The sequence below is a fragment of the Sitophilus oryzae genome, unplaced genomic scaffold (genome assembly GCF_002938485.1).
Source record: "Sitophilus oryzae breed Bouriz unplaced genomic scaffold, Soryzae_2.0 scaffold_1576_pilon_pilon, whole genome shotgun sequence".
In the NCBI taxonomy this organism is placed as follows: Eukaryota; Metazoa; Arthropoda; class Insecta; order Coleoptera; family Curculionidae; genus Sitophilus; species Sitophilus oryzae.
The window spans coordinates 14,703,889-14,723,725 of NW_022146254.1; the positions used below are offsets into that span (position 1 = coordinate 14,703,889).

The 19,837-nt window shown below is 34.9% G+C and overlaps 1 protein-coding gene and 1 long non-coding RNA gene across 3 annotated transcripts; one reads left to right on the top strand and one right to left on the bottom strand.

Moving 5' to 3' along the window:
- Positions 1 to 241: 241 nt before the first annotated feature.
- On the top strand, positions 242 to 18,668 carry LOC115879287. Of its 2 annotated transcripts, none has more exons than XM_030896036.1 (2): positions 242 to 360; positions 18,320 to 18,668. In XM_030896036.1, exons 1-2 carry the CDS (start codon positions 285 to 287, stop codon positions 18,646 to 18,648), a joined length of 405 nt encoding a protein of 134 aa, XP_030751896.1. In that variant the 5' UTR covers positions 242 to 284; the 3' UTR covers positions 18,649 to 18,668. The 2 variants fall into 2 exon arrangements, with proteins under 2 accessions (XP_030751896.1, XP_030751895.1); XM_030896035.1 differs by lacking the exon at positions 18,320 to 18,668 and adding an exon at positions 8,765 to 9,552.
- LOC115879288 lies at positions 8,911 to 19,150 on the bottom strand. Its single transcript, XR_004049689.1, has 2 exons — positions 18,975 to 19,150; positions 8,911 to 9,422 (listed from the first exon to the last, which is right to left on the bottom strand). It is a non-coding gene; the product is annotated as an uncharacterized LOC115879288 (long non-coding RNA).
- Between the last annotated feature and the right edge of the window lie 687 nt (positions 19,151 to 19,837).

The following is a 19,837-nucleotide window of genomic DNA, read 5'->3' on the forward strand; positions in this document are numbered from 1 at the left end:
CGACCTATGTTGATATGAAAAATATGTCTTATTTTTACGTGAGGAATGAGAGATGGGACATGTTTTTTGAAACACCGTGTATAAAAATGTATTTCCGCAGTAACACATATTGCATGTATTTTTTTAATCGATTTTTTATTGCTGCAATCCGTTTCAAAATTTCGGCTGCAAAAAAACGATAAATAATATTCGTTTAAATAAAATAAATTTTATTGTTTTTTTTTGTTATATATACCTACTGCTAAGATGTGTAAAAATCTGTAAAATCCAATAAAAATATAAAGATGCAGGTCTACACTAAGACTCTTTTGGCCTGTGTTTTGGCATTAGCCGCTGCCAACTTCAGCGTTGCTCAAGAAGGTAAATTATATTTTTTTATCCTAACAAATTTATTATTAGTTACCTAGATAGTTACCAAGTATTAAAGGTTTATTGAAGTGAAACTTCTTTACGCGCGCTGGAAGTAAAAATTCAAGGCCGTGACACACAAGCTAGCGAGACGAAAAGTGGTAAGGATAGTCTACGGCTTAGAAAAACGCAGTGACGCGACGTGTATTTGTGAGCAGTCCACGTGTTCATCAAATTATCTATTATTTTTTTTTTATTTTACGCGTATAAAACTATTTGTTACACGTAAAATACTATTTTTTACGCGTAAAAAACTATTTGTTACACGTAAAAAACTATTTTTTACACGTAAGAAACTATTTTTTACGCGTAAATTTTTGTTTTTCAATTTATTACATTCTCAACATTTCTACACTTTTTTAAACGTGTACTTCAAATCCTTCAATTTAATAGCTGTTAGTAAGAAGTTTCACTTCAAATATGCGCACATAGGGCACACATAATTTTTTTTTGTTATGTACAGGGTGGGTCAAATTCGACGCTTTTAAATGGAAACACCCTTTTCTATAGGAGATAGACAAAAACTAATATCGGTGTCTGGAGCTCAATTTTCATCAACAACATGATGGTGAAAACCGCACATCAATATCTGTTACCGTATCGGAGTTACGGGGTGTTTTTCAAAAATGTGCATTTTTAACAAATCGCTGTAACTTTTTTGCTATGGAAAATTTTATATTTCTATAAAAACATTTCCAAAGCACCATTTTACGTAGAATTTAATGGTTTAAGTATAATTTTTTTAAAATTAATAATTTAAGAGTTATCAACAGAAAGATTGATTTTTTATTTGAGACACCCTCTATATTTTTAATTGACTAAAAAGAATTTAAAATTACCTTTCAAAAAATATAGCACCCTTGATATTTTGTTATAATCCCCTTCGAAATACAGAAATTTTAAAAGTTCGCCACTTTTAACTAGTAGGCTTTGGACCCCTTATTGATGATATGCCCTCAATGGAACTCCAAAACATATTTTTCCAGTAAGACGACGTACCGCCTTTGAACGCTGAAGTTATCAGCAAATTTTTGCAGCCAGTTTCAAGAATAATTGAATAGCTAATCAAGATCCCAGCCGTTGGCCATCGAGGCCGCCTGACTTAGTGCCCATGGATCTAATCCTATGGATATATTTGCGGAAGAATAAAAGTTCCTTATTCTTCCGTATAATCTAGACAAGAATTAGAAATTCTTAGCAGTTATGAGAGGGTATCTTTCACCCCTACTGAGTTAATGAATTCCGCGAGAAATGTTCAAAAACTGCCCCGTCTGTCCATAACAGAAGACGGTCGATATGTCGAACACCTGTAGCAAAATCCCCTGTCTTGGTTTGCTATATTTATTTTTATAGTTATTAGATATAGTTGAAATGTGTTGATGTTGGTTAAATATATTTTAAATTGTTATAAAATTCTGCATCTCTCATATTTATATTATTTTCGTTAATAACTGATGCTCACAGCTAGAATTTTTTTGCATTACAGCCGGTGCCGTTCAAAACCTACTTAATTAAAGCGGGCGAATTTTTAAATACTCTATATCTCGAAGGGGAATCGAGAAAAATATCAAGTGTGTTATATTTTTGGAAAGGTAATTTTAAATTCTTTTCAATAAATTAAAAATATACAGGGTGTCCCATATAAAAAATCAAATTTTCTGTTGATAATTCTTAAATTATTAATTTTTAAAAAATTATACTTAAACCATTAAATTCTACGTAAAAAGGTGCTTTGGAAATGTTTTCATTAAAATACAAAATTTTCCATAGCAAAAAAGTTACAGCAATTTGTTAAAAATGCATATGTCGTCGAATTTGACCCACCCTGTACAGGGTGTCTCGAATTCCACGCTCATCATTGGGATTTCGGAAACCGTAAGAGATACAGGATCGGTCAAATGGAGGCAAAGTTGCGCAATTTGATGCTCAATAAAATGCCGTAGTGCATTTTGAAAAATTCCAAATACTTCCGAATATATTCGAAAAAAAGCGGAATTTTCAATTTTGTTTTCTATTGTTTCCTGGCCTTATTTGTTAAGATAATTTAAAATGAAAAACACATTTTCATGGCCACTTTTTCTGCTCTATAACTCTGTGTGATTAAATATTGACTCTGACGTTTCGGCTTCTGGCGACCATCATCAACTTAATTTTTTTAAATACGGACCTGATTTTTTTTTTCAATTTATTTAAATCCTTTCATCACTCTTAAAACACTATTTATAGTCACTTTGATATTTGCCGACGTTTCGTACAGAAAATTCCATCACCAGAATATTTTATGCAAAAAAAATAAAAAATAAAAATGCAATACCGCATTTTATTGAGCATCAAATTGCGCAACTTTGCCTCCATTTAACCGATCCTGTATCTCTTACGGTTTCCGAAATCCCAATGATGAGCGTCGAATTCGAGCCACCCTGTACAGGTTGTCCCAAAAAAGGTAATGATGAAATATGAAGTATATTTAGAGAGGCTAAGTCCTGTTCTAGATTGTTTGATGCTTTATTAAGCACTTTGTAGCTAAATTATTTGACTTTTTAGTGTCTTTTTCTAAATTAAAAATGAAAGTTACCATCTGTCAATTATAAGAGGGAAAACAAAATATTGATATTTTGGTGAAAGTTTGAAACACCCTGTGGAGTACGTTAACAAAGCAAGGGATTTAAAAATCAATTCATCATCTAGGTGTATCTTTTCTGGATAGTTTGTTTTTTGATTCATCTCAATTAGCTTTATTTTTTTTTTTAAAGTATTTGCTTTTGAAGAAGACACTAACATGTTTTCGTATTTTTTACATTAAAACCATGAGTTTTTTTTTGGTCAGAGTCGACAAGCCTATAAAATAGTGGTTGTGATTTATGTTATGTCACTGTCTTTGAAAAATCATATCTTATTGTCTGTTGGGCAGTTACTCTAGCAGACATGGTTTTAGGTCCACAAGTTGGACTCTACCATGATCAATTAAATCAACAATAGCCGATTATTCAGCACTTAAAACTAGTGATGGGAAAAACCGATTGAATCGATATTTGAAAATACGGTTTTTCGCCCGTCGCTTGTCTCTTGTTGCTTGTTGTACTCGTAACGCCCAGCAGTAAGTTGCGTGCGCAGAGCACATATTCTTTCGGTGATGAATGGCAAGTAGCAAGCGATGAGCGATTCGCTTGATCGCTTGCTTGATTTAGTTTATTTCAAGGCATTGTCGATGTAGGTCGTAAAATTTTGTCGCTTAGAAACGCAACGGATAGACATCGTATAAATGTGCTACCTGCGATATATGTATAAAATTCGCTCGGCTTTTTATCGAGTATGTCACATTAAAATCGGATTTCAATTTATTTCATTCTAGGATCGCTTGCGTTTGTAGCGTCGCTCGTAGCTCGTCACTTGCATCGCTCGTTAATAATCGGGCGATGTCGGTTATTTCAATAATCGAGTACTCGAGCGAATTTTTGCTCGAGTTATCCCATCACTACTTAAAATCATCTCTACCAGAGTAAACGTCTTTCAAAAGCAAATAGGAGCTCCAATAAAAATAAAGCTATCGAGATAAATTAAAGAACAAATTATCGAAAAAAGACGTACCTAGATAATAAAATTATTTTTAAATTCCATGCCTTGTTAACATATTTCACAGGGTGTTTCAAACTTTCATCAAAATATCAACATTTTATTTTCCCTCGTATAATTGACAGATGGAAACTTCCATTTTTAATTTAGTAAGAAATAATAAAACGTCAAATAATTTAGCTGCAAATTGCTTAAAAAATAATCAAAATCGGCCAATTAGTACAAAATACAGGGTGGTCCGAACTGTATTCCGGAAACTTCGGCAGCATATTCTGCAGATATAAATAAGTAAAAAAGTTCAAATATATGTCCAAAAATGCCTAGTTTCGGAGATACAGGGTGTAGAAATTTTATTTTTATTCCGATTTTTTCCAAATAATTTCTAAAGTAACGTCAATATTTGGATGAAAACTGGTTTCTGGGAGTTTTTTGACATGAGAAATTTGATTTTGATATCAATATGACTCCTACTTGTATGAAGAATAATAACTTTTCGTCCGTACCTGTATAAAACTACTGAGTAAAAGATATACATTTACGACTTTTTTACGTAAAATGGTCTCTTGGTAAAAATCTCCACGAGCAATGGTTCTCGAGATATTTGGAATCGAAATTATCAATACCTGCCATCATTGACACAAATTAAACATAAAAAATCTCTATACCTATGTGGCGGATTCATCTATTCAAAAAAATCCTTTATGGGTTTTTCGCCACTGAACTACAAGAAGAATCTACAAAATAAAATAGTTATTTTTGGTAAACACTTGTGCGTTAAACCTAAACGGACGCTGCTTGTCAGAAGTTGTGTTTACAGTTCTAAAAATTTGCCTAACAAAGAAAAAAATGCTTAACGTTTCGGAAAGTTTTTTCTTTCCGTCGTCGGAAGCAAAAAAAATATAAAGAATCAAGAAAAAAACTATTTAAAATATTTAAATTGAACTATTCGAGAAAACTTTACTTTTTAAAACAGATACGTCTACAAGAAATCGTTGACGTTCTGTTTTTTTTTAATGTATGAATCGGTGTTATTTGCAATCGGATTTAATATGTCTAGTAAAAATTTTGCTAACGGATGGCATGGAGAATTTATACTACTGACTATAGGTCTAAAAGGTATATCCTGTTTATGTATTTTCGGTAAACCGTATAAATGAGGTGGTTTACTGTAATGGGGTGTTAATAATGTTCGTTGTACGTCTGTTAATATATGTTTGTATTTGTATAAAGTTCTGTATATTTTTCTTTCAATAGTTGGTGTTGGGTCTTTTGAAAGTTTTGTGTAACTACCGTTATTTATGAGATCTGTAATTTAAGTATTTATTTTTTTTTGTACTTTCAACAGAACGTCAACGATTTCTTGTAGACGTATCTGTTTTAAAAAGTAAAGTGTTCTCGAATAGTTCAATTTAAATATTTTAAATAGTTTTTTTCTTGATTCTTTATATTTTTTTTTGCTTCCGACGACGGAAAGAGAAAACTTTCCGAAACGTTAAGCATTTTTTTCTTTGTTAGGCAAATTTTTATAACTGTAAACACAACTTCTGACAAGCAGTGTCCGTTTAGAAAAAACTATTTTATTTTGTAGATTTTTCTTGCAGTGCAGTGGCGAAAAACCCACAAAGGATTTTTTTGAATATAAATTAAACATGCCTTGACTAAATAGTTATTAGACTGAAATCACAAATTTAAAATGTTTTTGTAGCAAAAGTTCAACAGAGACTGTTTTATCAACATTTTTTTGAAGAAACATTAATGAATAATTTAAAGAAATGAAAAGTTTCCAAATTTATCATTTCAGTCAAATAACTATCTACTGAACATGTTTATTATTTGTCAATAATGACATGTATTGCCTAGGTATTTCCATTCTAAAAATTTTGAGAATGGTTGCTCGTAGCGATTTTTATCAAGAAACATTTTCTATGTAAAAAATCATGGAAATATATTTTTTTCACTCAGTAGTTTTATACAGGTGCGGACGAAAAGTTATTACTCTTCAAAACAGTTAAAACACATGTAGGAGGTACCCTCTACAAACAGGAGTCATATTAACCTCAAAATCAAATTTATCTTGTCAAAAGACTCCCAGACACCAATTTTCAACCAAATATTGACGTTACTTCAAAAATTATTTGGAAGAAATCGAAATAAAAATGAAACTTCCACACCCTGTATCTCCGAAACTAAGCATTTTAGGACATGTAGAATGTAGAATGTTTAGGAGGGGATTAATCACCGCGACCTTATAGATCTATTGTGTGTTCCCCTTTCTTAAGTTATAACGAGTTATAACTCGTAACGGAGTTAAGTCTCAGGGCTTTAAGAAAAGCCAGTATCTGAGACGGCTCCACAGTGGCCAGCTCTCCATCCTCGACATCAGACGTACCAAGGTTCATGACACGAATGGTCGTCGTCTCGGCGCACTCTGTGATAAGGTGTTCTGGTGTTTCCCCATTTTCCCCACAAAATCTGCATTCGCCGTTGTTTCTCAGTTTCAGCCTACTGAGGTGTTCGTTGAGGAGACAGTGTCCTGTTAGAAACCCCGTGACAATTCGAAGATTGTTTTTACTTAAATCAAGGAAAGCCTTTGATTTTTCTCGGTCATAAGTTCTAAGGAACTTTTTCGAGTGTCTTAGACCATTGGAGGACACCCATTCCAAGTTACGGATGGAGTCTTCCAGATTCTTCAGTTCCGCTTTCAGTTGGTTCCCGTTTGGAAAACAGAACGGTTCTGGTCCAGTTAGTGGAGTGTTCGCTAACTGTCATTTTTCATTTGCTTTTTCATTACCTTCTATCCCTTGGTGAGCAGGCACCCAGAGTAGGAGGACTTTATTTTCTTTGCCTAATTTGTTGAGCTACTCTAGGCATTCTTTGACCAACTTCGAATTGATGGTTACTGAGTTGATCGCGTTAAGTGCTGATTGACTATCGAATAGGATGGCAATTTCCTGTTTTCGATAGTTCCTATCCAAGATAAATTGTACGCATCTTTCGATAGCGCAAATTTCTGCCTGAAGGATACTGGGGTAGGTGCCCATTGGTTCGGAGTATTCAGTTTTCGGCCCAAATACTCCTATCCCTGTCCCTGCTTTGGTTTTGGAAGCATCAGTATACCACGTGATGGTATGGTCTTTTATATGCTGAGTAAGCGTTTCTTTCTTCCAATCCTTTTTATTACTCAATACTACAGTGAGGTGTTTCTCAAAGTTGTAAATTCTTGGTATGTCATCCACTGGGAGTTGGAGAAGTGGAATTTTCTTTTTGAGGGTGTTCCAAGCCCCTGACCTGAAAATTCTCCCAGTACTGTTTCCGTCAATGACCATTCTAATCATTGTCGCATTGGCATAACTACCGACGACAATATGCAGTGGTGTTAGGTCTAGAATGACCTCCATTGCTGCTGTTGGACATGTTCTCATGGCACCTGTGATGCAGATACATGCCAGTCTCTGTACTTTGCACAGGGTTTGCCTTGCTGTACGTTGCTCTAGTTTTGTATACCAAGCAACTGCTCCATAAGTAATCATGGGTCTTACTATCATGGTATACATCCAGCGCAAAATGTTAGGGGCGCAGCCCCACCTATTTCCCGCCAGTCTTCTGCATATCATGAGAGCCTTTGTGGCTTTGCTGGTAATGTTCTTAATATGCCTGTTCCAGAGAAGTTTACTATCCAGGGTTATTCCCAGATATTTCACTTCCTGTGATGGCAGTATTTCCTTTCCATCTAGATGGATTCTTTTCAAGTTTTTCAAACTTCGCTTTCTGGTGAATGGCACTACTGCGGTTTTATCTGAGTTAATACTCAGCCCGACAGTCCTGCACCATCTCTCAGCGATGCGGAATCCTCTTTGGATAATATCACACAGGGTGCCTTCATGTTTCCCCTGTGCAATGATGACTATGTCATCTGCGTACCCTATGCAGTGTATTCCCGCTAGAGTTAATTCTTCCAGTAGTTCATCCACTACCAAGCTCCACAGTAGGGGGGAGGTCACTCCACCTTGTGGAGTTCCTTGCGTTGTTTTAACAACTACAGTTTTGGTACCTATCTCAGCCTCTGCTGTTCGTGTTGAGAGCATTTCCCAAAACCAGCGAATTATCGTACTGTTCGTTCACCCCTCTTGTTTCAAGAGATCGCTTGACCACCTTGTGAGGTATATTGTCAAAGGCCCCTGCAATGTCCAAGAAAGCACAAAGTGCTGTTTCTTTGCTATCCAGGCTTGCCTGTATTAGCTCAGTTAACTGGTTAGCAGTTTCTGTGGATCTGCCCGCTCTATATGCATGCTGACTATCGTGCAGTGGTTTAACCTGTAGATGATTTACTCTAATATGGTTGTCCACTACTTTCTCCATCGTTTTTAATATGAACGATGTGAGACTAATAGGCCCAAATGATTTGGGGTTAGCCCAGTCAGTTTTGCCTATTTTGGGTATGAAGATGACTTTCGCTCTTCTCCAGATGGTTGGTATATATCCCATCGCTAAGCTGCTTCTTGTAATGTTTAATAGATGGAATGTAGCTATTTCCTGACCCTTCTTTAGAAGGGCAGGAAAAATCCCATCTATTCCTGCTGGTTTATAAGGCTGAAAGGATTTTAGGACATACATTTATACGAAGTTTTTTACTTATTTTTATCTGCAGAATATGCTGCCGAAGTTTCCGGAATACATTTCGGACCATCCTGTATATTAAACTTTAAATAACATCAAAATGGTATTTAGGTTCCCGTTTTTCGTGCCGGTGAGTGTATTTTATAATTTGTTTAATTATTTTCAGATGACAAATATGCCAAGGAATATAATACAAAGCCTGAGACTGATTTTCATAATATATTCAGAAGAGATGAGTCGGCCTTATATGTTGAACTCCTTGCCATAAAGTTACGAAAGTTGGACGATCGTTTGCAACGCATAGCTATGCACAAAATAGACACTATAATGTTTGATCTTATTTCTGACTCCTCACAGTCACCCAATTCTGTCATCTTCAAAGTCATCCAATCAGATATGCCTTCTCTTAGATTTTCTGCTCATCAAACCCCACAGCTGCGGTTTGATGTTACAGCCGCAACTGAGGCATTTCCAGCTCCTACTGAACCTGTGAATGCCCCGTTTGACCCAGTTCCGACTCGACCAGCGCCACAGACAACACAAGCGGTTTACTGAAACCATCGGAGAATATCGTAAACAACTAGTACATATGTTACAGTGAAAGTCTGAAATTCAGTGGAAACATTCACTAGGAAATGCTAGCCATTACGTATTGGGCCAGTGTGTTATTTTAAAAAGATTTGTCGACTTTTCCTAGTAATTTCCAACATTCACATTTACTAAATGTTGCCAGTAAAAGTTATTCTATTGTACAGGGCTAGTGTGGCAAGGAAAAATGTTGGTGGAAGTTAGAACAAATACAACTTTTAAAAATATTGGATCACCTCAATATTCAAGCACATATCTTAAAATTACAATTTACTTCTTTAGTATATTTATTAAAAATTATAGAAAATAACGACATAACATTCTAAATATTATAAAGGAAAACATAGTAATCAATTTAAAAAAAAACATTCATAAACATAAGATTACTTATTGGTACAAGGTTTTTTTAACAAAGTTCTTCATCATAGACAAAATAAAGATATGCCCGAATTTTCTTCAATCGGGAGTTGAATTCGTTTTTTCAAACCCGCTACTTCAAGCATATCAAAACGTTTAATAAGTTCATAGTCACTAGCTTCCTTAATATATTTTTCTCTTGCACGCTTAACTTTTGCTATGACTTCATTATATTGCAAAAATGAAAAACAAGCACTATTACATTTTCGCGAGTAGGTATCTAGTTTAACTTAATTTTGCACAGAAAATTTCTTCCATAGGGAAAATACCGCACAGCACTTTTTACAACGATAACAAAAAATTATACATAACCACAAAAAAACAAAGCGAATTTACGCCAGATATCTGTCAACGTTGCAAACGTTTAGCCCAATTTTATGTTATCCTTATATTACCTATTATTCAACTTATCCTTATTTATCCATATATTTTCCAATATGTGGCGACCGCGCTAACTGAATCTTTCAAACTCACTGCTATCGTCCAGGGAATGCTAGCTAGCATTCGCTAGTAAAAGTTGGTTTCAAAAATAGCTGTTAAACTTTTACTGGCGTATTATTAGCAAATCAGTAAATGTGAGAGCTTTTACTAGTAATTGTTAACAATAACTGATTTCCAACTTTTACTGTAACATATACAAATACACGGGATTAAATAGCGAGCATACAAAAAAAAATATTATTTAATTATTCTAAAAGTGTTAAGAACTGTAAAAATTCTAAAAATAAAAATAAAAAAATAAATATTTTGATAACCTCAGATGGTCTAACTTGTATTATAATTTATTATTGAAGCTAATAAAACTTTTTAGATGTGTTCAACTATGGTAGTGAGCATAGTTTTACGCACAGGTTTTGCTAGTGGGGACATAACTTGAGCTATTTCGGCTACAACGAAATTTTTTGCAGGTACATAATTATAATTTTAGAAGATATTCTAAAAAATTTCGGCACTTTCTATACACCTCTTTCCTTTTGGACACTCCTGGATAAAATAGCTGATTAGAATTATAACTTTTTACTTTTGCTATCAATAAAGACATTCTGTTGGCATTTTCGTATTATTTTTTTATTTACTCATCAACATAAAGAGCTCAGAGAACACAACATTTCAGCTCTGTCCCCCAGAATATTTCCGTACCCCAGAAGCAAACTATGTTAAGTCACAAAACACAGTTTCGAGAAAAACGAATTTAAAGTTCTTTTTTGAAGATATTTCCTAATAGTACGAGAGCTAACAACGTCGGAAAAACAAGTATTTTAAGACGTCTGGCTCTTTGATATATCATTTACTATGCTCTCTAGAACAGCATGCGGCCCGTCTGGCTGCCGGTAAACGTTGCGTTCCCTACTGCGCATTGAAAGAAGAACCTATATTTTTATTAGTCCTTTAAATTCTAGTATTGAATATAATTCGAACATGTTTCCATAGCGCAGTGCGTAGAGTATGTATATAAATAAAAAAGTCTTTGTCCTGACCCGGATTCGAACTCTGAATCCTCGTAGTCAGAAACTCTACGCACTGCGCTATGGAGACATATTCGATTTATATTCAATACTAGAATTTATAGGACTAAATTAAAAAAATATATAGGATCTTCTTCCGATGCGCAGTAGTGAACGCAACGTGTATCGGCAGCCAGACGGCCTGCACGCTGTTCCAGAGAGCATAATAAAAGATATATCAAAGAGCCAGACGTCTTAAAATACTTTCTCGAAAACGTTGCTAGCTCTTAGAGTATAATTACTCGGTTATTTAAAAAAAAATGATTGCAATATTTGGTATATGACTATAGTCCATCTATAGTCAGTGATAGATGTGTCGGTCATTTTATTTTCAAAGTACATAGTTTATGTGTTGGATAATTGGAATGGATGTGTTGAATAATTGGAAAGCATAGCAGAAAATTAATATATTATACAGGGTGGTCCGAACTGTATTCCGGAAACTTCAGCAGCATATTCTGCAGATAAAAATAAGTAAAAAAGTTCTTATAAATGTATGTCCTAAAATGCTTAGTTTCGGAGATACAGGGTGTAGAAGTTTCATTTTTATTTCGATTTTTTCCAAATAATTTCTGAATTAACATCAATATTAGGCTTGGGAGTTTTTTGATATGAGAAATTCGATTTTGATATCAATATGACTCCTACTTGTAGAGGGCGCCACCTACAAGTAGGAGTCATAAAACTATACTATCAATAAAACTACCAAGTAAAAAAATATACATTTACGACGTTTTTAACGTAAAAAAGATCTCTTAATAAAAATCGCTACGAGTAATAGTTCTCGAGATATTTGAAATCGACATTATCAATACCTGTCATCATTGGCATAAATTAAACAAGTTGTCTAAATAGTTAATAGAGGGAAATCATAAATTTGAAATGTTTTTGTGCCAAACCATCATCAATCATCATTTTTTCGAAGAAAATTTTATCATTAATTTAAAAAAATAAAAATTTTCCAAATTGATCTTTTTAGTCAAATAACTAGTCACAACAGACAGTACTTTAGTCACAACATGTTTATTTTTTGTCAATAATGAAATGTTTGTATTGACTATTCCCATTCTAAATATCTCGAGAAGGGTTACTCGTAACGATTTTTACCAACAGACATTTTTTACGTAAAAAAATACGAAAATGAATATTTTTTCACTCAGCAGTTCTATACAGGTACGGACAAAAAGTTATTACTCTTCAAAACAGTTAAAACACATGTAAGTGGCGCCCTCTACAAATAGGAGTCATAATAATAATAATAATAATAATAATAATAATATGTCTTTATTTTAATAATCCTCGGCGAATTTCAGTAAATAACTGCTTAGTTAACCGAGTACCATTACAGTATAACCTAACAAATAATATCAATATCCACTACCTTATCTTAAATTAATATATCAAATGTATAAATATAATAACAAANNAACAAAATATTGATATTTTGGTGAAAGTTTGAAACACCCTGTGGAGTACGTTAACAAAGCAAGGGATTTAAAAATCAATTCATCATCTAGGTGTATCTTTTCTGGATAGTTTGTTTTTTGATTCATCTCAATTAGCTTTATTTTTTTTTAAAGTATTTGCTTTTGAAGAAGACACTAACATGTTTTCGTATTTTTTACATTAAAACCATGAGTTTTTTTCGACAGTCCTATAAAATAGTGGTTGTGATTTATGTTATGTCACTGTCTTTGAAAAATCATATCTTATTGTCTGTTGGGCAGTTACTCTAGCAGATATGGTTTAAGATCCACAAGTTGAATTCTACCATGATCAATTAAATCAACAATAGCCGATTATTTAGCACTTAAAACTAGTGATGGGAAAAACCGATTAATTTCAATAATCGAGTACTCGAGGTTCAAGCGATTTCGATAATCGAGTACTCGATTATTGAATCGAGCGAAATATCGCTCGTATTTGAAAATACGGTTTTTCGCCCGTCGCTTGTCTCTTGTTGCTTGTTGTACTCGTAACGCCAAGCAGTAAGTTGCGTGCGCAGAGCACATATTCTTTCGGTGATGGATAGCAAGTAGCAAACGACGAGCGATTCCCTTGATCGCTTGCTTGACTTAGTTTATTTCAAGGCATTGTCGATGTAGGTCGTAAAATTTTGTCGCTCAGATACGCAACGGATAACGTCGTATAAATTTGCTACCTGTGATATATGTAGAAAATTCGCTCGGCTTTTTATCGAGTATGTCACATTAAAATCGGATTTCAATTTATTTCATTCTAGGATCGCTTGCGTTTGTCGCGTCGCTCGTAACTCTTCACTTGCATCGTTCGTTCATAATCGAGCGATGTCGGTTATTTCAATAATCGAGTACTCGAGCAAATTTTTGCTCGAATTATCCCATCACTACTTAAAATCATCTCTACCAGAGTAAACGTCTTTCAAAAGCAAATATCTCCAATAAAAATAAAGCAATTGAGATGAATCGAAAAACAAACTATCGAAAAAAGACGTACCTAGATGATAAAATAGTTTTTAAATTCCATGCCTTGTTAACATATTCCACAGGGTATTTCAAACTTTCATCAAAATATCAACATTTTGTTTTCCCTCGTATAATTGACAGATGGAAACATCCATTTTTAATTTAGTAAAAGATAATAAAAAGTTAAATAATCTAGCTACAAATTGCTTAAAAAATAATCAAAATCGGCCAATTAGTACAAAATACAGGGTGGTCCGAACTGTATTCCGGAAACTTCGGCAGCATATTCTGCAGATATAAATAAGTAAAAAAGTTCAAATATATGTCCAAAAATGCTTAGTTTCGGAGATACAGGGTGTAGAAATTTCATTTTTATTTCGATTTTTTCCAAATAATTTCTGAAGTAACGTCAATATTTGGATGAAAACTGGTTTCCGGGAGTTTTTTGACATGAGAAATTTGATTTTGACGTCAATATGACTCCTACTTGTATGAAGAATAATAACTTTTCGTCCGTACCTGTATAAAACTACTGAGTAAAAAATATACATTTACGACGTTTTTTACGTAAAAATGGTCTCTTGGTAAAAATCTCCACGAGCAATGGTTCTCGAGATATTTGGAATCGAAATTATCAATACCTGCCATCATTGACACAAATTAAACATAAAAAATATCTATACCTATGTGGCGGATTCATCTATTCAAAAAAATCCTTTATGGGTTTTTCGCCACTGAACTGCAAGAAGAATCTACAAAATAAAATAGTTATTTTTGGTAAACACTTGTGGCGTTAAACCTAAACGGACGCTGCTTGTCAGTTGTGTTTACAGTTATAAAAATTTGCCTAACAAAGAAAAAAATGCTTAACGTTTCGGAAAGTTTTTTCTTTCCGTCGTCGGAAGCAAAAAAATATAAAGAATCAAGAAAAAAACTATTTAAAATATTTAAATTGAACTATTCGAGAACACTTTACTTTTTAAAACAGATACGTCTACAAGAAACCGTTGACGTTCTGTTAAAATGACATTATATTAATGTATGAATCGGTGTTATTTGCAATCGGATTTAATATGTCTAGTAAAAATTTTGCTAACGATGGCATGGAGAATTTATACCTACTGACTATAGGTCTAAAAAGGTATACCCTGTTTATGTATTTTCGGTAAAACCGTATAAATGAGGTGGTTTACTGTAATGGGGTGTTAATAATGTTCGTTAATGTCTGTTAATATATGTATTTTGTATAAAGTTCTGTATATTTTCTTTCAATAGTTGGTGTTGGGTCTTGAAAGTTTTGTGTAACTACCGTAATTTATAAGATCTGTAATTTATTTATTATTTTTTTGTACTTTCAACAGAATGATTTCTTTGTAGACGTATCTGTTTTAAAAAGTAAAGTGTTCTCGAATAGTTCAATTTAAATATTTTAAATAGTTTTTTTCTGATTCTTTATATTTTTTTTGTTTTCCGACGACGGAAAGAGAAAACTTTCCGAAACGTTAAGCATTTTTCTTTGTTAGGCAAATTTTATAACTGCAAACACAACTTCGACAAGCAGTGTCCGTTTAGGTTTAACGCCGAAGTGTTTACTAAAATAACTATTTTATTTTGTAGATTTTCTTAGTGCAGTGGCGAAAAGCCCACAAAGGATTTTTTTGAATATAAATTAAACATGCCTTGACTAAATAGTTATTAGACTGAAATCACAAATTTAAAATGTTTTTGTAGCGTTCAACAGAGACTGTTTTATCAACATTTTGAAGAAACATTAATGAATAATTTAAAGAAATGGCTTCCAAATTTATCATTTCAGTCAAATAACTATCTACTGAATAGTTTATTTGTCAATAATGACATGTATTGCCTAGGTATTTCCATTCTAAAAATTTTGAGAATGTTGTCGTAGCGATTTTTATCAAGAAACATTTTCTATGTAAAAAATCATGGAAATATATTTTTTTCAATTGTGCAGTTTTATACAGGTGCGGACGAAAAGGTTACCTTCAAAACAGTTAAACACATGTAGGAGGTAATTCTACAAACAGGAGTCATATTAACCTCTAAAATCAAATTTATCTTGTCAAAAGACTCTAGACACCAATTTTCAACCAAATATTACTTCAAAAATTATTTGGAAGAAATCGAAATAAAATGAAACTTCCACACCCTGTATCTCCGAAACTAAGCATTTTAGGACATGTAGAATGTGATCGTTAGGAGGGGATTAATCACCGGCGACCTTATAGATCTATTGTGTGTTCCCTTTCTAAGTTATAACGAGTTATAACTCGTGTATCTGAGTTAGTCTCAGGGCTTTAAGAAAGCCAGTATCTGGAGACGGCTCCACAGTGGCCAGCTCTCCATCCTCGACATCAGACGTACCAAGGTTCATGACACGAATGGTCGTCGTCTGGCGCACCCAGATAAGGTGTTCTGGTGTTTCCCCATTTTCCCCACAAATCTGCATTCGCCGTTGTTTCGGGGTTTCAGCCTACTGAGGTGTTCTTCCGTTGAGGAGATGTCCGTTAGAAACCCCGTGACAATTCGAAGATTGTTTTTACTTAAATCAAGTTTTTGATTTTTCTCGGTCATAAGTTCTAAGGAACTTTTTCGAGTGTCTTAGACCGTTGGATACACCCATTCCAAGTTACGGATGAGTCTTCCGATTCTTCAGTTCCGCTTTCAGTTGGTTCTCGTTTGGAAAACAGAACGGTTCTGGTCCAGTTAGTGGAGTGTTCGCTCCTTTCTAGTAGATCATTTGCTTTTTCATTGCCTTCTATCCCTTGGTGAGCAGGCACCCAGAGTAGGAGGACTTTATTTTCTTTGCCTAATTTGTTGAGCTTCTCTAGGCATTCTTTGACCAACTTCGAATTGATGGTTACTGAGTTGATCGCGTTAAGTGCTGCTTGACTATCGGATAGGATGGCAATTTCCTGTTTTCGATAGTTCCTATCCAAGATAAATTGTACGCATCTTTCGATAGCGCAAATTTCTGCCTGAAGGATACTGGGGTAGGTGCCCATTGGTTCGGAGTATTCAGTTTTCGGCCCAAATACTCCTATCCCTGTCCCTGCTTTGGTTTTGGAAGCATCAGTATACCACGTGATGGTATGGTCTTTTATATGCTGAGTAAGCGTTTCTTTCTTCCAATCCTTTTTATTACTCAATACTACAGTGAGGTGTTTCTCAAAGTTGTAAATTCTTGGTATGTCATCCACTGGGAGTTGGAGAAGTGGAATTTTCTTTTTGAGGGTGTTCCAAGCCCCTGACCTGAAAATTCTCCCAGTACTGTTTCCGTCAATGACCATTCTAATCATTGTCGCATTGGCATAACTACCGACGACAATATGCAGTGGTGTTAGGTCTAGAATGACCTCCATTGCTGCTGTTGGACATGTTCTCATGGCACCTGTGATGCAGATACATGCCAGTCTCTGTACTTTGCACAGGGTTTGCCTTGCTGTACGTTGCTCTAGTTTTGTATACCAAGCAACTGCTCCATAAGTAATCATGGGTCTTACTATCATGGTATACATCCAGCGCAAAATGTTAGGGGCGCAGCCCCACCTATTTCCCGCCAGTCTTCTGCATATCATGAGAGCCTTTGTGGCTTTGCTGGTAATGTTCTTAATATGCCTGTTCCAGAGAAGTTTACTATCCAGGGTTATTCCCAGATATTTCACTTCCTGTGATGGCAGTATTTCCTTTCCATCTAGATGGATTCTTTTCAAGTTTTTCAAACTTCGCTTTCTGGTGAATGGCACTACTGCGGTTTTATCTGAGTTAATACTCAGCCCGACAGTCCTGCACCATCTCTCAGCGATGCGGAATCCTCTTTGGATAATATCACACAGGGTGCCTTCATGTTTCCCCTGTGCAATGATGACTATGTCATCTGCGTACCCTATGCAGTGTATTCCCGCTAGAGTTAATTCTTCCAGTAGTTCATCCACTACCAAGCTCCACAGTAGGGGGGAGGTCACTCCACCTTGTGGAGTTCCTTGCGTTGTTTTAACAACTACAGTTTTGGTACCTATCTCAGCCTCTGCTGTTCGTGTTGAGAGCATTTCCCAAAACCAGCGAATTATCGTACTGTTCGTTCACCCCTCTTGTTTCAAGAGATCGCTTAACCACCTTGTGAGGTATATTGTCAAAGGCCCCTGCAATGTCCAAGAAAAGCACAAAGTGCTGTTTCTTTGCTATCCAGGCTTGCCTGTATTAGCGCCCAGTTAACTGGTTAGCAGTTTCTCGTGATCTGCCCGCTCTATATGCTGCTGACTATCGTGCAGTGGTTTAACCTGTAGATGATTTACTCTAATATGGTTGTCCACTACTTTCTCCATCGTTTTTAATATGAACGATGTGAGACTAATAGGCCCAAATGATTTGGGGTTAGCCCAGTCAGTTTTGCCTATTTTGGGTATGAAGATGATTTTCGCTCTTCTCCAGATGGTTGGTATATATCCCATCGCTAAGCTGCTTCTTGTAATGTTTAATAGATGGAATGTAGCTATTTCCTGACCCTTCTTTAGAAGGGCAGGAAAAATCCCATCTATTCCTGCTCAAAGGATTCAGGCTCAAAGGATTTTAGGACATACATTTATACGAAGTTTTTTACTTATTTTTATCTGCAGAATATGCTGCCGAAGTTTCCGGAATACATTTCGGACCATCCTGTAAACTTTAAATAACATCAAAATGGTATTTAGGTTCCCGTTTTTCGTGCCGGTGAGTGTATTTTATAATTTGTTTAATTATTTTCAGATGACACATATGCCAAGGAATATAATACAAAGCCTGAGACTGATTTTCATAATATATTCAGAAGAGATGAGTCGGCCTTATATGTTGAACTCCTTGCCATAAAGTTACGAAAGTTGGACGATCGTTTGCAACGCATAGCTATGCACAAAATAGACACTATAATGTTTGATCTTATTTCTGACTCCTCACAGTCACCCAATTCTGTCATCTTCAAAGTCATCCAATCAGATATGCCTTCTCTTAGATTTTTTCTGCTCATCAAACCCCACAGCTGCGGTTTGATGTTACAGCCGCAACTGAGGCATTTCCAGCTCCTACTAAACCTGTGAATGCCCCATTTGACCTGGTTCCGACTGACCAGCGCTACAGACAACACAAAGCGGTTTACTGAAACCATCGGAGCGTCGTAAACAACTAGTACATATGTTACAGTGAAAGTCTGAAATTAAAACAGCAACATTCACTAGGAAATGCTAGCCATTACGTATTGGGCCAGTGAATGTGTTATTTTAAAAAGATTTGTCGACTTTCCTAGTAATTTCCAACATTCACATTTACTAAATGTTACCAGTATTGTATTGTACAGGGCTAGTGTGGCAAGGAAAAATGTTGGTGGAAGTTAGAACAAATACAACTTTTAAAAATATTGGATCACCTCAATATTCAAGCTGATCCACATATCTTAAAATCACAATTTACTTCTTTAGTATATTTATTAAAAATTATAGAAAATAACGACATAACATTCTAAATATTATAAAGGAAAACATAGTAATCAATTTAAAAAAAAAAACATTCATAAACATAAGATTACTTATTGGTACAAGGTTTAACAAAAGTTCTTTCATCATAGATAAAGATATGCCCGAATTTTCTTCAACCGGAGTTGAATTCGTTTTTTTCAAACCCGCTACTTCAAGCATATCAAAACGTTTAATAAGTTCATAGTCACTAGCTTCCTTAATATATTTTTCTCTTGCACGCTTAACTTTTGCTATGACTTTCAGTGGTGACGCTAGAACTTTTTTTTTGGGGGGGGGAGGACAAGCAATTTTCCCATCTTCCTACTTTTTTTTAAAGGCCATAATACATGTAATAATGTATCGTGATATAAAATATAACTGCAACCTGCACATTAAACGGGGAACTCCAGTTCAGCAGAACGCGTTGATATAATAAAAAAACACAAAAGTGTGGCGTGTGCCTGTGGCCTTACTTTGAGCGTCATATGAAAGTAATTTCTATCTCTTTTTAATGACGTACAATAATAAGATAATCCCCCCTATCACCCCCTCATAGCTCCACCACTGATGACTTCATTATATTGCAAAATAAAAAACAAGCACTATTACATTTTCGCGAGTAGGTATCTAGTTTAACTTAATTTTGCACAGAAAATTTCTTCCATAGGGAAAATACCGCACAGCACTTTTTACAACGCTAACAAAAAAATTATACATAACCACAAAGCGACAGATATCTGTCAACGTTGCAAACGTTTAGCCCAATTTATGTTGT